This window comes from Eschrichtius robustus, chromosome 9 (assembly GCF_028021215.1).
Source record: "Eschrichtius robustus isolate mEscRob2 chromosome 9, mEscRob2.pri, whole genome shotgun sequence".
NCBI classification, from domain to species: domain Eukaryota; kingdom Metazoa; phylum Chordata; class Mammalia; order Artiodactyla; family Eschrichtiidae; genus Eschrichtius; species Eschrichtius robustus.
Window position 1 is genome coordinate 52,920,001 of NC_090832.1, and position 13,812 is coordinate 52,933,812.

The 13,812-nt window shown below is 40.8% G+C and overlaps 1 protein-coding gene across 4 annotated transcripts in view; it reads left to right on the forward strand.

Moving 5' to 3' along the window:
* The window catches only part of PDSS2 (decaprenyl diphosphate synthase subunit 2), a 252,066-nt gene that overhangs the window by 215,886 nt on the left and 22,368 nt on the right, over window positions 1-13,812 (forward strand). For all 4 annotated transcript variants that reach the window (XR_011074975.1, XM_068551354.1, XM_068551353.1 and 1 more), the window contains one exon: window positions 362-394. Coding sequence is in view for 3 of the 4 variants with exons in the window: in XM_068551354.1 (XP_068407455.1) it covers window positions 362-394 (33 nt within the window). In the remaining variant the exon portion in view is untranslated. The remainder of the gene's footprint in view (window positions 1-361; window positions 395-13,812) is intronic.

The window sequence follows — 13,812 nt, forward strand, 5'->3', positions numbered from 1 at the left end:
TGATATGGCGTTATTATTAGTTTTTTTAATTTGAAAGTGATCATGTATGAAATGTCCTATGCTTACAAGATGTGTGCTGAAGCATGAAGGGGTGAGGGGTCATGGTGTCTGCCACTGTCAAACCTAGAGTGTATATGTGTGCTTGTGGTACTGTTCCTAAAACTCTTCAATATGTTTGAGAGTTTTATTTATATGTATACACATACATACATATATATATTTCACTATATACATATATAGAGACAGAGAAGGGGAGAGGTGAGGGGGGAGAGAGTTGACTTATTCTTTGAGAAGCAAAAGTTATAGAAATACTAAATGATTTTTAAAGAACTAATTAATTTCCCCCTCTTTTCTGTTTTAGGCTCAACGGAAAGGAAGATTAGACTATGCTAAGGTAGGTAGATTTTGTACCTTCTACACAGTTTTATACATTTCAATTTGATGTTTGGTTTTTGTTTATATTTGAAAGGTCAAAAGAGAATCATCACATTCAAAGCTGATTAGCAGGTAAAATAGGATTCATTTAATGATAAGCTTATTTACTGAATGCCTGCATCATTCCAGACACTGTTAGGTGTTGGAAATACAAGAATGAACCAGATCAACTCTTTCTTTCATGACATTTACAAGCTAGTGGGGGAGATGGGTAACTAATAAACAACTAAATGGATGCATAATATAATGTCAAATGGTGGTAAGTGTTGTGAAGAAAAACTGCGTAAACACCAACCATTGCTGGAAAGATGCCTTTGGACTATGGAAAACAGCTTTTAGCATCATCAGCTAATACCTGGGAAGCATCATTCAGGGCAGATTTGGATTTCTAAAGGCAGTAGTTTTCATATCACCTGCGGGGCTTTTGAAAACATATACATGCCTGGGTTACCACAGCATAATACCCTCTTCCACCAACATCAAAATCCACTGGTGGGCAGAGCAGGGCGGGGGCAGGATGGAAGGGTTTGAAAAAAGGCTCCACAGATAATTCTGACACATAGCCTTGTTCAAAAACTGCTGTGGGATTTCAGATTTCAGTGCACCGGTGCAAGCCTATGAACACACTTGGGTCACATTCTGTTTTCTCCTGAGGAACAAATGGAATATTTTAGCAGGTGTATGGAATGCATACAGCTGCTTGGCTAAAGGAACATGCTAACCATCTGGTTTTTGCAACAGTCAAGAATAGCCAGAGTGTGAGCACACCCGCACGCCAAAGACAAGGAGGAAGAAGTGGGACCTGTAAGGGCTCTGCTTGCAGTGGGACAACCGAAACCCTCAGTGATCTCTCCAGGGCTGATCCAGAACCTTGCGCTCTCCTGACAGCCCTGAAGTGCACACCCCTGGCTCCATGCCTTTTCCTTGCCTGAAATGCAGGTCCTCCTTTTCTCTTTCTCACAAACTTTTGCATTCTTCAAGAAAAATTAGATTAATAGGAGCACCTCTAAACTGAGGACTTTTATATCCGTCACTCTATCTTAGATGTCTACTTGAGCCTTATACCCAAATGGTCTCCCACAGGCAAAAAAGCTCAAAGTGTCTTAAACTGAACTCAGCATCTTCCCAACATCTCTGGTCCCTTTTTTTTTAATAGACTTTTATTTTTCAGAGCAGTTTTAAGTTCACAGCAAAATTGAGCAAAAAAGTATAGAGAGTTTCCATTACCCCCTGACCCCACACAGGCACAGCCTTCCCCACTACCAGCATCCTGCTGCAGAGTGGTACCTTTGCTAACAATCAGTGAACCTGCATTGATGCATCTTTATAACCCAAAGTCCATCGTTGACATTAGGGTCCAGTCTTAGTGTTTTATCTCTGGTCCTTGTTACTTATTCTCTCTCCTGATGTTGGCACTGTCATCCCACCAGTCAACCGTGTGAGAAACTTAGAAGTCACTCTCAAATGCTCTTACCCTCTCACCCCTATGTTCCATGACCAAGTCACAGCAGTTTTATATCCTACGTTTTCTTGAATCCAACCCCTCCTCTTGATCTCTCTTTCATTGTTCATGTTGAGTCTCCTCATCTGAACCACTAGGAAGCCTACTGACTGGTCTCTATGCCTCTCTTTTGTCCCCACAGATCCGTCGCCAGCCAGAATGTCTAACTAAACCACAAATCTGGCAGTTTCACATTCCAGCTTAAAACCCTTCCTTGGCTCCATGTTGTCTATAAGGCAAATTCAGAGCTTGCTAGAGTGACATATAAAGCACAGTGGTCTCATCCCCTGGAGGGACTCTGCAGCTTTGTGCCCTCCTACCCTGTGCTCCAGCGGCACCAAATTACATAAAACATACTGTTTCTATTCTCCGTGCCTTGACCCACGCTGTCCCCTCTGCTTGGAATGCAGCAGTGTCCCCCTTTATCTGGCTACCCCTGCCTCTTCTGTAAGGCTTAATGTAGGATCATCTCCAAGAGGAGGTCCTTCCTGGTTCCCTAGGCTGGATGAGGTGCTTTCCTCCATTCTCTAACACACTGTGCATCTCTCAGTCATTGCACTCAACTCTGTTATTCTATAATGACCATTCATGAGACAGATCATAGACTGTGAGTTCTTTGAGGGCAGAGACAGTGTCTTATTTGTATGCTTGGTGCCCAACACAGTGCTTGGCACTTGGTAAATGGTGAGTGAGTGAGTGAGACCATAAGAAAATAGAAGACCCATGAAGTTAGTTACAGGAGATATTCTGGTATAGTTTTTTATTTCAATCAGAGAGGAAAGGAAAGCTTTTGACACAAGTTGCAGGTATCAGCAGGGATAAGAAGATTGCTTGGGAAGGTTGTAATAAACTAGCTTGGAGATAAATGCTGGGATTTCACTGTGATAGTAAAGGAAATAACTTATAAACGAAAAAGTAAGGGAAATGACATCATGATTTGGCAATAGAGTGACTATTTTTCATTGATGCTTATTTATGACTCAGAGAACTCCTTTAGGATTTCTTATTGCAGAAGCACCTGATAGTGGAAGAGACTGGAAGAAAAGAAAAGAATATGGGGCACAGATAGAACACCCTGAACCGAGCAATGGCTCTGTTACCAACTCACTGCAAAATCTGTTATCAGCCACTTAACCTTTTTGGTCTTCCCTCAGTTTCCTTAGTATAAAAGGAGCAGTTTACAATAGTGCTGTTCTACTCTTTAGGCCCAAATTTGAGAGGAGACATTCTTTTTTGGGGGAGAGGGGACATTCTTATCTTGTGTACTACTGCGGTCCAGATTCATTCCTTCATCCGCTTCATCCGCCCAAGCACTGTGGATCTGATATTTAATGTGTGCGAGGCACTGCACTGGGGCTGACTACCGCCATAACCAGGACTGACTTAGACCTTCCTATTGAAAGTCCACCTTTTCTCTGTTTTTTCTCTCTTTAACATTTATCATAATCTAAAATTATTTTTATTTAGTTGCTTGTTTTTTCTGTCTTCTTCCGCTAAAATGTAAGAGCCCTGAAGGCAGGGCCTTCAATGGCCTTGTCCATGGTTGCATCGTCTGTACCCAGCACAGGCTTATATATAGGGGTGCGTGACAAATACGTATGGATGAGTGCTGCATTAATGCGATGCTAGGGGAAGTGCAGGAAGCTAAGAGGTCTGGAATTGGGGTTTGTAGACTCAAATTAGCCATTTAAAGAGTATACTGACTATATAACACAGTCCATCCCTATGTTCAGCAGCCCTAAGTTTGCCTTCCCAAGTGCCCAGTGACAATATTTCTCATGCCAATAAACAGAAACCCACCCTGCTAGAGTATGTGGTGCTGTGCTGATATTTAAGGGATCTAGGCGATTAACCCAGACCTATCATCCATACATAGACCCAAATCCAAGTACCATGGGTAAAAACAATTATATCCATCCCTACCAAGTGTCGGGGAGATGTCTGCACAGTCCAGCTCACAGTATTGTCTCTTACGTAGCATATCATGGGTCCATGATGTGGTCCTGGTGCTCATGCTGACTGATGCAGGCATCATGTTAGGCAGCTTAGGACTCCCCTGGTGGGTTTATCTGTAAAACTACGTTTTGTTTTGTTTTTTTAATTTTTGGCTGCTCCAGGTCTTAGTTGTGGCACTCAGGATCTTTGTTGCGGCATGTGGGATCTTTAGTTGCGACATGTGAACTCTTAGTTGTGGCTTGCATGTGGCATCTAGTTCCCCGACCAGGGATTGAACACGGGCCCCCTGCATTGGGAGTGTGGAATCTTACCCACTGGACCACCAGGGATGTCCCTCTGTAAAACTACATTTGAAAAACTCAGTGGCCGTTTCTGGAGAGTGTCATGAAATTTATTTATTGCTGGAGTTATCTTTATTTCCAAGTGGTGAGTGTTTTCTCAAAAGCCAAATTTTATCTGAAAAATCAGATTTTAAGAACCATAGAAAATTATTTTGGCTGTGTGCTCTATGGCTTTGTATACCAGCTCTCCAATTCTGTCAGTCTCAGAATGGCGAGGAAGCAGGGGAGAGAGCAGAAGTGGCGATCAAAATCAGTCTCAGCTAGATCTCGAGAGTGCCTGTCACATTCAGCAAAACAGTGGTCTGTCCTCAAACACCCAGAAAAGAAATTGAATTACTTCTTAATTGAGTTCCTGTGGTGATGGAGCCTGGATGTGAATGCTTTACACTGCTGCACTGCCTTTCATCTAAAGATATCAAAGCACTCAGCAACTATTCATTCATTAAGTCTCTCCCGCCTCTGGAAGGTGGTTAACACCAGCACAGGAGCACTCTAGCTATTCCTGAAGCTCATCCACCCAGGGCTGGGGGGGAATGGAAGCTGTTTAACTGTAAGACAATTCTACCCAGCTTCTAAAATGAAAAAAACAAGAAGTATCTTACTTACCTAGTTAAAACTGCAGAAGTCTTATTGGACAGAATGTAATTACCAGAAGTGAATTGTGACCAAAAAACTGGTGCCGACAGTTTTGCTCATATGCGCGATGCAATGGGGATCTTCATTACAGTGATTGGTCTGCAGCCCTGAGTGTGTATCTCTCATGGTATAGGGAACTAGTCCATGTTCCCTAGGTTTCTGGCCCCAAGCAGATCGAGTTCAGTGTTAGAGGGAAGAGTGCCACCTATTGAATTGTAGAAATTCATGGGCGTGTGTCAGGACCAGTGCAGAAGTTTCTCAGGCCACATTCACTCTTGGTTTGCTATGGTAACTAATATATATGTCTGAAGGAAAACGAGCATGTTGACTACTCTCACTTAGAAAAACATCTACAAACGTCTGTGTATTTTCCCCAGCTGGAGCTGAGCGTATGCCGGTAGTTTAGCCTACTGCTACTTGAAAGAAGCATGCTGCTCAAAGACTGAGGCAGATGGTATTTTTACCACTTCAGGCAAAACATGGCACCTATGGTTTGGCTTTCTACAATTTTAATTTTTTAACACTTTCAAAAAGGCTGGCTTAAATATCTCCATCACAGAGATACAGACTTTTTCTCAATTTCCTGTTAATAATTGCTTCAGGTATACAAATATGAATAAATATCACTTGGTCAAAACCAGACTCTCAGCCACGTGGGCCGGCCTCCTGCTTATTCTTCCACAAGTGCCTAGGACTGGGCCTTACATGGGCTTTGACAGTCATGCTGATTTTGACACAAAGGCTCTAAATGGTTTGCAGGAGCTTTCTTTGTATCCATCTCCAGTCTTTACTGTGTAGTTCGTATAATTTTCCCCATGACTCAGTACAGAAAAGAAAGTTGTTTTTCATGTCTTCTTACTGAGGTTCACTCGAAGCACAGAGAATTGCTCAGGGTTAAGCACTTGGTAAAGAAAGATTTTGCAGGTGTTGATTTATCAGGCATCCTGTTCTCAGTCAAACGTGAGAGAGATTTTTTGAAAGGAGTGGGTTTTTGCCGTGCCCCCTCTCCTGGAATTTGTTCAGGGTCCCAGAGTAGCGCATTCCCCTGCCTCTCGGGCACAGCGTCTAGAGCCCCTGCCCTCCTCTTTCCTCCCTGCCCTCAGAAGGCCCTGCACATTTTGTTTTATTATAAAACTCATTTGCATAGGGTACACATTAAAATTCCCTTCCCAGCAGCAAACTGTGCTGTCCACAGACATTTGCATTTGCATGATCACATATCATCATTTCCCTTTAAGAAGAAAAAGAGTCTTTCCTTTCCAAGGCTTGCCCTTTAGCCATTTCTTCTCATTTATTATCCATAGATTGCTTCAGCCATTTTGCTGCCTATTGAATCCAAAATTCTTTCTTGAACCTTGAGTATAGTATAGGAAATTTTCTGTAAGTATTACTGTCCTTTGTTTACTGACAAAGCCAGACTCTTTTTTTTTTTTTTTGGCAGACAATTTTTTCCTGCTTGTTCTTTCCCATAACCCTAGCTAACTGGCTCTGAGAATTTTTCACATTGGCACATTTAGAGACCAGATGTTGCTATGTTTTCTCTTCCCTGTACCCCTTTCTTGGGCAGATGCTCCTTCTCCTACCCTGGGACTTTGCATTAGCTCCTTTGGTAAAATATTCCAAACAGCATCACTGTATGCACTAAATCTCTCATTTCTTCTAACCTCTTGAAGCTGTCTTAACATTTAGGATTTCTGTTTTAGTGATAATTATGGAGACTGTGTAGAAGCATTGACATTCCCCTCTCCCATCTTTTTTCATTAAGGACTTGTGGTCCAATTAGATGAGATGTTTATAATACAATTTAAAGGAAAAAAATCCAAATCCAAATACCATTATGATATGGATGCAGCTATATAAAATTTTATATGCTTTATAAAGACTGGATGACAACGTGTAAAAATGTAAATAAGGGCATTAAGGTAATACATCTGAGCAGGTTTTTTTTCTGAAAGGTATCTGTTTTAAAAGTGTAGACTCTGATTTGAATTAGAATTTTTCCAGATTACAACCTGAGCTACTGAGAATTGAAAAATAACTTGCCTGAACTCATGTTTTTAGTGACATAACCAGCATTTAATTCTAGGCTCCTAAAGAATTGCTTGCTTCTATGGCAATAGAAGGAATACACTGTTGGAAAATGTGGGGTTTTTAAAAAATTTTTTTTGACTGAAGTATAGTTTATTTACAATGTTGTGTTAGTTTCAGGTGTACAGCACAGTGATTCAGTTATATATATTTAATTGAATATATGTATACATATTCTTTTTCAGATTCTTTTCCCTTATACGTTATTACAAAATACTGAGTATAGTTCCCTGTGCTATACAGCAGGTCCTTGTTGGTTATCTATTTTATATGTAGTTGTGTATACATGTTAATCTCAAACTCCTAATTTATCTCCACCCCTTCCCCATTGGTAACCATAAGTTTGTTTTCGGAAATGTGATTTCTTTTACCCTGTGAATTTTTGTGTGAGGGCTGAAGTTGTGATTGAGGTGCTGGGGAACAGTTGAGGAAGACAGAAACGTAGTACAGCGAGCCCGCAGTGCAGGCGCTGATCTGATGACCTACCCACAGCAGAGGGGTGGGTGCTGGAAGACACTGCCAGAACAGGCATCTGAAAGTTTTAAATCCTCCACTCCTTGTTTCCTTAAAAATCAGATAAAACCAGTTGTTTTTCTTTTGGCAATCACATTTCAGAAAAGGGGGATATATTTTGTTTTGGGTTTCTTTTTTTTTTCAGCAATAATGAATAGGTTTTGTTTAATCTTTTTTTCAAAACAGTTAATTTACTAAAGCCAGTTTTTGCAACCACTGCTTTGATTCCAAATCTCCTTCAAAATACAGTTATCAATGATGGAAAAATCATCATTGATCAATTTCTGTCTGTAATAAAGCAAAGAAGCTTTTGTACCATGTGAAACTTTTAATGAAAAATAAATTCTAGGACTTCCCTGGTGGCACAGTGGTTAAGAATCCGCCTGCCAATGCAGGGGACACGGGTTCGAGCCCTGGCCTGGGAAGATCCCACATGCCGTGGAGCAACTGAGCCCGTGCGCCACAACTACTGAGCCTGTGCTCTGGAACCCACGAGCCACAACTACTGAAGCCCACGCGCCTAGAGCCTGTGCTCCACAACAAGAGAAGCCACCGCAGGGAGAAGCCCGCGCACTGCAACGAAGAGTAGCCCCCGCTCTCTGCAACTAGAGAAAGCCCGCGCACAGCAACAAAGACCCAACGCAGCCAAATAAATAAAATTAATTAATTAATTAATTAAAAATAAATAAATAAAATAAAAAATAAATTCTAATTCCACGTGCAATAGTCAGTATCTTGAGCCAGAGTTGTGCCTTATTGTGAGCCCTCAAGTCTTTTTGCAAAACAGTTACCCTCTGGACATTCATTCATTCATTCCCCATTATAAAGCTAGTTCTTTTCCTCCTTAAGTCTCTGAGTGTATTATTTTGCATTTGTCCCCAGTGACTATCATCTTGCCCTGATGATCTATTCCACTAATATCTTAATGTTATTTTAAAATTAGATTCTCGTTCTCTGAGGTGTTAACAATCCCACACACCTCAATGGCATCAACAGATTTAATGATCATAATCTCTAGTCCCTTGTGGACCATGAATAAAATTATTAAATGATAAAAATAAGCCTTTTTATGACATCATAAAATATTGCCACTCTCTCAGTTGTTCACCCAAGTACTATTGATACGCTTTAATTTTTATTTTATTTTATTTTTTAAAATTTTATTTTTTGTCTGCTTTGGTTCTTCGTTGCTATGCACGGCTTTCTCTAGTTGCGGTGAGCGGGAGCTACTCTTCGGTGCGGTGTGCGGGCTTCTCATTGTGGTGGCTTCTGTTGTTGTGGAGCACGGGCTCTAGGCACGTGGGCTTCAGTAGTTGTGACACACGGGCTCAGTAGTTGTGGCGCACGGGCTTAGTTGCTCCGCGGCATGTGGGATCTTCCTGGACCAGGGCTCGAACCCGTGTCCCCTGCATTGGCAGGCGGATTCTTAACCGCTGCGCCACCAGGGAAGCCCTATTGATACTCTTTAAATTCAATCCTCTAAGCAGTTATAAATCTTCTTTATTTTTCTTCAAATCATTTATTCCTAGCTTATTGGTCTTTCATCTCTAATTTTATATATAAAATATTATTTAGTTTATGACAATAGTATTTATTGGGGCAATCTCTCCCATCCTTAGATTCATCTTTCTGAATTACTGGGTCCTGAAAAATTACATGTCTGCATAATATCTAACATTTATCAGGAAGCTAAGGCAAACTTAGATTGTTGATGAAGACCAGTTCTTAATTGTAAGCCTGGAATCGAGTCTGGTTTTGCACACCGTTATACCCTGAGGGCCTAACACAGTTCCTGCCACATACTGGGTACCCAATAAATATATGCTGAACTACTGTTGAATGAATGAATGAATAACCCAAGATGTGCCAGATGTGCCAGGAACTCTGTATTCCTTTTAATTCATAAGACATATTTGACTCCATCTTTGCTCCTCTTATTTCTCCCCAAGTGTATATATATATATATATATATATATTTTTTTTTTTTTTTTTTTTTGCTACTTTATTTATTTATTTATTTTTGGCTGTGTTGGGTCTTCGTTTCGTGCGAGGGCTTTCTCTAGTTGCGGCAAGCGGGCGCCACTCTTCATCGCGGTGCGGGGGCCGCTCTTCATCGCGGTTCGCGGGCCTTTCACTATCGCGGCCGCTCCCGTTGTGGGGCACAGGCTCCAGACGCGCAGGCTCAGTAGTTGTGGCTCACGGGCCCAGTTGCTCCACGGCATGTCCCCAAGTATATTTTTAATCAAATGGTTACCTCCTCAATGCCATATACTCTCTGGGTTGAAACAAAGATTTAATTGGGGTAACCTTTTGAATCTTAGTTTAGAAAGCTAACTACAGATGCCCACCAGGCTGGTTCTGTGGGTAAATGCTTTGCACAGTGGGGTGGCTGGATTCAATTATTGTTCCCAGTTTGTGGTATCAGGAGCCACTTGTGCACAGGGAGAGCCTGTATGACTTTATGTGGAGGAGTGAGCCTTCTGTCCCCATAGAGGAGCCTGCTTAGCCCACGGAACAGTTTTAAGTAGAGCTGAAGGGAATGCTGTGTCTTTCCCTGTCATAAGAAAAACAGTGGAGAGGCATGAGTTTTCCAAAAAGAGAATGAAAAGGGAGGCACCTCTGTGTTGATGTTGAATGTGGCTTTTAGTCAGAAGTCTTTGTCATTACCTTAGATTGATATTTTCAAACTCATTCACTAATCCTACAGGCTGATTTTTTACAGAATTAAGGATTTTAGTCAAGATGTCTGATCTTTCAGAAAGCTGTAATTTGTTCATTTGGTACCTCTGAAGACATTCCCTCATGTTTCCTAAGCAGTGTCTGCAGGCACTACTCAGCCTCCCCAATGACATGTGAGACAGAATATTGATCCTGGATGTGCTTAACCACCTTTCTGAAATAGCAAGGAGGCCGTGCCACCTCAATTTTCAAACAGAATTACTGAGGTAACAGTAGAGATCACAGGACCTGTAACATAGGTCGGTGATGTGTACAGTGCTCCTAACTAAAGATTACGGGTGAGTAGATCCTTTCTTTCCCCCAAGTCCTTGACTTTTTGGATTGATGAAAGATCTTACCTATCCACCAGATAGTAATAAAAGCCAAAGATGTACCTCTGAAGATTGATTCCTGCATGGTGCAATGGTGCCCCCTATGGAAGGTCTTCCTGTTCTAGATCTAATGAAATTATGCTACCTTTTATCTTCATTCCTGACGAGATTTGTGTGCACCTGTTAGGAAAGGTTGTAGGCCTTTTGACGTCCTGTGATCTCTGTCAGATGCATGCCATCGTACGTGTGTTTTTTTTTTTTTCACTGTGCACTCTGTTCAAGACACACATTAAGCACTTTAATCAAGTGGTTCTATCAGATTCTGTCTCTGAATCCCTTCATTTTATGGAGAAGAGATTGAATAAGCTAACAGCGTTCACAGTTAACTACCTCACAGTCATGATTCCACCTGAGTCCGCTGACTCCACACTGTACTCTTCACTGCCATACTGCTTCCCAAGGTGCTTTAGACATACTACAAAAAGAAGTAAGAGAGAATTTGTAGGCAGGCTCTGGTCTTACAAAAATCCAGAAAATGGTATGCATTACTCTGTAATCTAACATAATTCTGGTCTCAAAAATAGTGATTGTCTAGTAAGTGACTGTCTTATCATTTATTTGCTGAACCAGTACAATGATTATTGTGATTTTTTTTAAGCTGGTAAGCATTCTTCACTCTTTCAAGAAAGTTTTATAGATATAACCATTTAAAACAAGTTCTTGATAAAGCAACTATACTCCAATAAAAATTAATTTTAAAAAAATTTTTTAATAAATAAAAATATAAGGCTTCCCTGGTAGCACAGTGGTTAAGAATCCACCTGCCAGTGCAGAGGACACGGGTTCAAGCCCTGGTCCGGGAAGATCCCACATGCCATGGAGCAACTAAGCCCATGCGCCACAACTACTGAGCCTGCGGTCTAGAGCCCACGAGGCACAACTACTGAGCCCGCACGCCACAACTACTGAAGCTCGCATGCCTAGAGCCCGTGCTCCGCAACAAGAGAAGCCACTGCAATGAGAAGCCCACACACCGCAACGAAGAGTAGCCCCTGCTCGCTGCAACTAGAGAAAGCCTGCGCACAGCAACAAAGACCCAATGCAGTCAAAAATAAATAAATAAAATAAATAAATTTATATAAATAAATAAATTAAAATAACACAGGTTCTCAGGACTTCCCCAGCAGTCCAGTGGTTAGGACTTCACACTTCCACTGCAGGGGGCACAGGTTCGATCCCTGGTCAGGGAACTAAGATCCTGCAAGCCATGCAGCGTGGCCAAAAAAAGTAAATAAAACAAGTTCTCATTACTGTTCTCTTGAGGAAGGCAAGGATCTATGTTAACAAATACCCTAGCACCATAATGTCGAGCCCTCCTACATCTGGAAGAGGTGTTAATCCTGCAGATATGATTACAGTTATATGGCACAGAGTAACAGCGTCACCCCATACATTGATTGCTGCATTTGCCCCCAGTCTGATGCAATCTGCCTGGAAGGCATGGCTGAGGTATACATTGGTTTCATTGTCATTGCTCTCAGTAGATGTAGTTTTCTAGTTGTATGATGTACATTCTAGTGCTAGAAATCATAAATGAGTTTTGATCTCATCTTGTGTCAGGATGCATGTTAGGATGTCAAGAATCTAGGGTCACGTGGATGGTGTTGGTGGTGGTAATGGTAGTTTTAAGGTAATTGATCCCCAGGTATCAGCAGATGAAAAACCTGGACATGAGGAGGATTTAAGAAATGTATAAGATATGGACTCAAGTAAAATAACAGAAACCCAAATTCATTCTTGCCTAGTTTATGTATTCCTCAAATAACCCCCAGGACTGTTTACCTACATGACGTGCATGCTCTTGTCCCACAGTGTTCTTTTTTTTTTTTTTTTGAGAAGAATAGAGGACAGCCAGTCAAATTTTTTTTATTTTTTTATTTTTTTATTTTTGGCTGTGTTGGGTCTTCGTTTCTGTGCGACGGCTTTCTCTGGTTGCAGCGAGTGGGGGCCACTCTTCATTGCAGTGCGCGGCCTCTCTCTGTCGTGGCCTCTCTTTTTGCGGAGCACAGGCTCCAGACGCCCAGGCTCAGTAGTTGTGGCTCACAGGTCTAATTGCTCCGCGGCATGTGGGATCTTCCCAGACCAGGGCTCGAACCCGTGTCCCTTGCATTGGCAGGCAGATTCTCAACCACTGCGCCACCAGGGAAGCCCCCCACAGTGTTCTTTTTAATTAAATAACCAGCATTGCATTTGTCATGAGATTGCAGAGCTTACTATTTATTGATTCACTCCTAAAAAAGCTACAGGCAAGAGTAGCTCATTGCTGCAATCTACAACCTATGATATGTTTTGCTTATTGAATTTCTGGTACAGAGTTTGCTAAAAAGCTTCATGGTCCCAGTTTTGCTTTTTGAATTTCAATGTATAGAATTAAGTTTTTCTTTGGAATATAGTACTAAAATTAAAAATTAGCTTTTTGAGTCAGAATATAGATAAATCAGTGATTATTTATAAATCATTAAATTTTCCTTCAGAAGACATGATAACCAAGAAGCAAATATTGCTTTTCCTATGGAATTAAGCCTCAATTTAATATAATTCCATATTACTAACTTCAGATACCCTACCTATCAAATGTTAATGAAAGTTTATAAGTTAACTTTTAAAAAATAAACTAAATTGTACATTTATTCCATTTAATTACATTTTGAAATCTGGCACATCTACTCATATCGTGAGCTACAAGGTTGACCTCTGTTTCTTAAGTAGCAAGCATAACTTTGCCTGAATGCTCAGCCACAGAGTCAACAATTTAGGTCAGTTTTGATTATGGTAGTAAAATGTTTTTAATGAAAATATCTGTAAACTACATATATATATAATATATAGTTACATATATTAAACTATATATGTGTGTGTTTGTTTAGAGGTATTTATACATATAATATACATATATATTCAGACATGATAATTTGTATGAAATGAGTTGTTTGGTTATGTTCAGGTCTTTGTGGATAGTAGTTCACAACACAAACTCGTAAATGTACTTAGCTGAGAGGTTGAGCCTTGAAATCAGTTCTGAAATCTCACTCTCGGTAGGAGGCCACACACCGTCCAGACAGAGCCTAACAGACTCATGTGTGGAAGAGAGGGCAAGAAAAATGATACCTTACCTATCTTTATCATGTTTTTTTCTTTTTTCCTTTTAAGGGGAATAGACTGAATTTTAAATGGTCAAGATGATTTGGAAATTCATTTTTCAAAACAAGCATGTTTCCTATTCACTAATAAT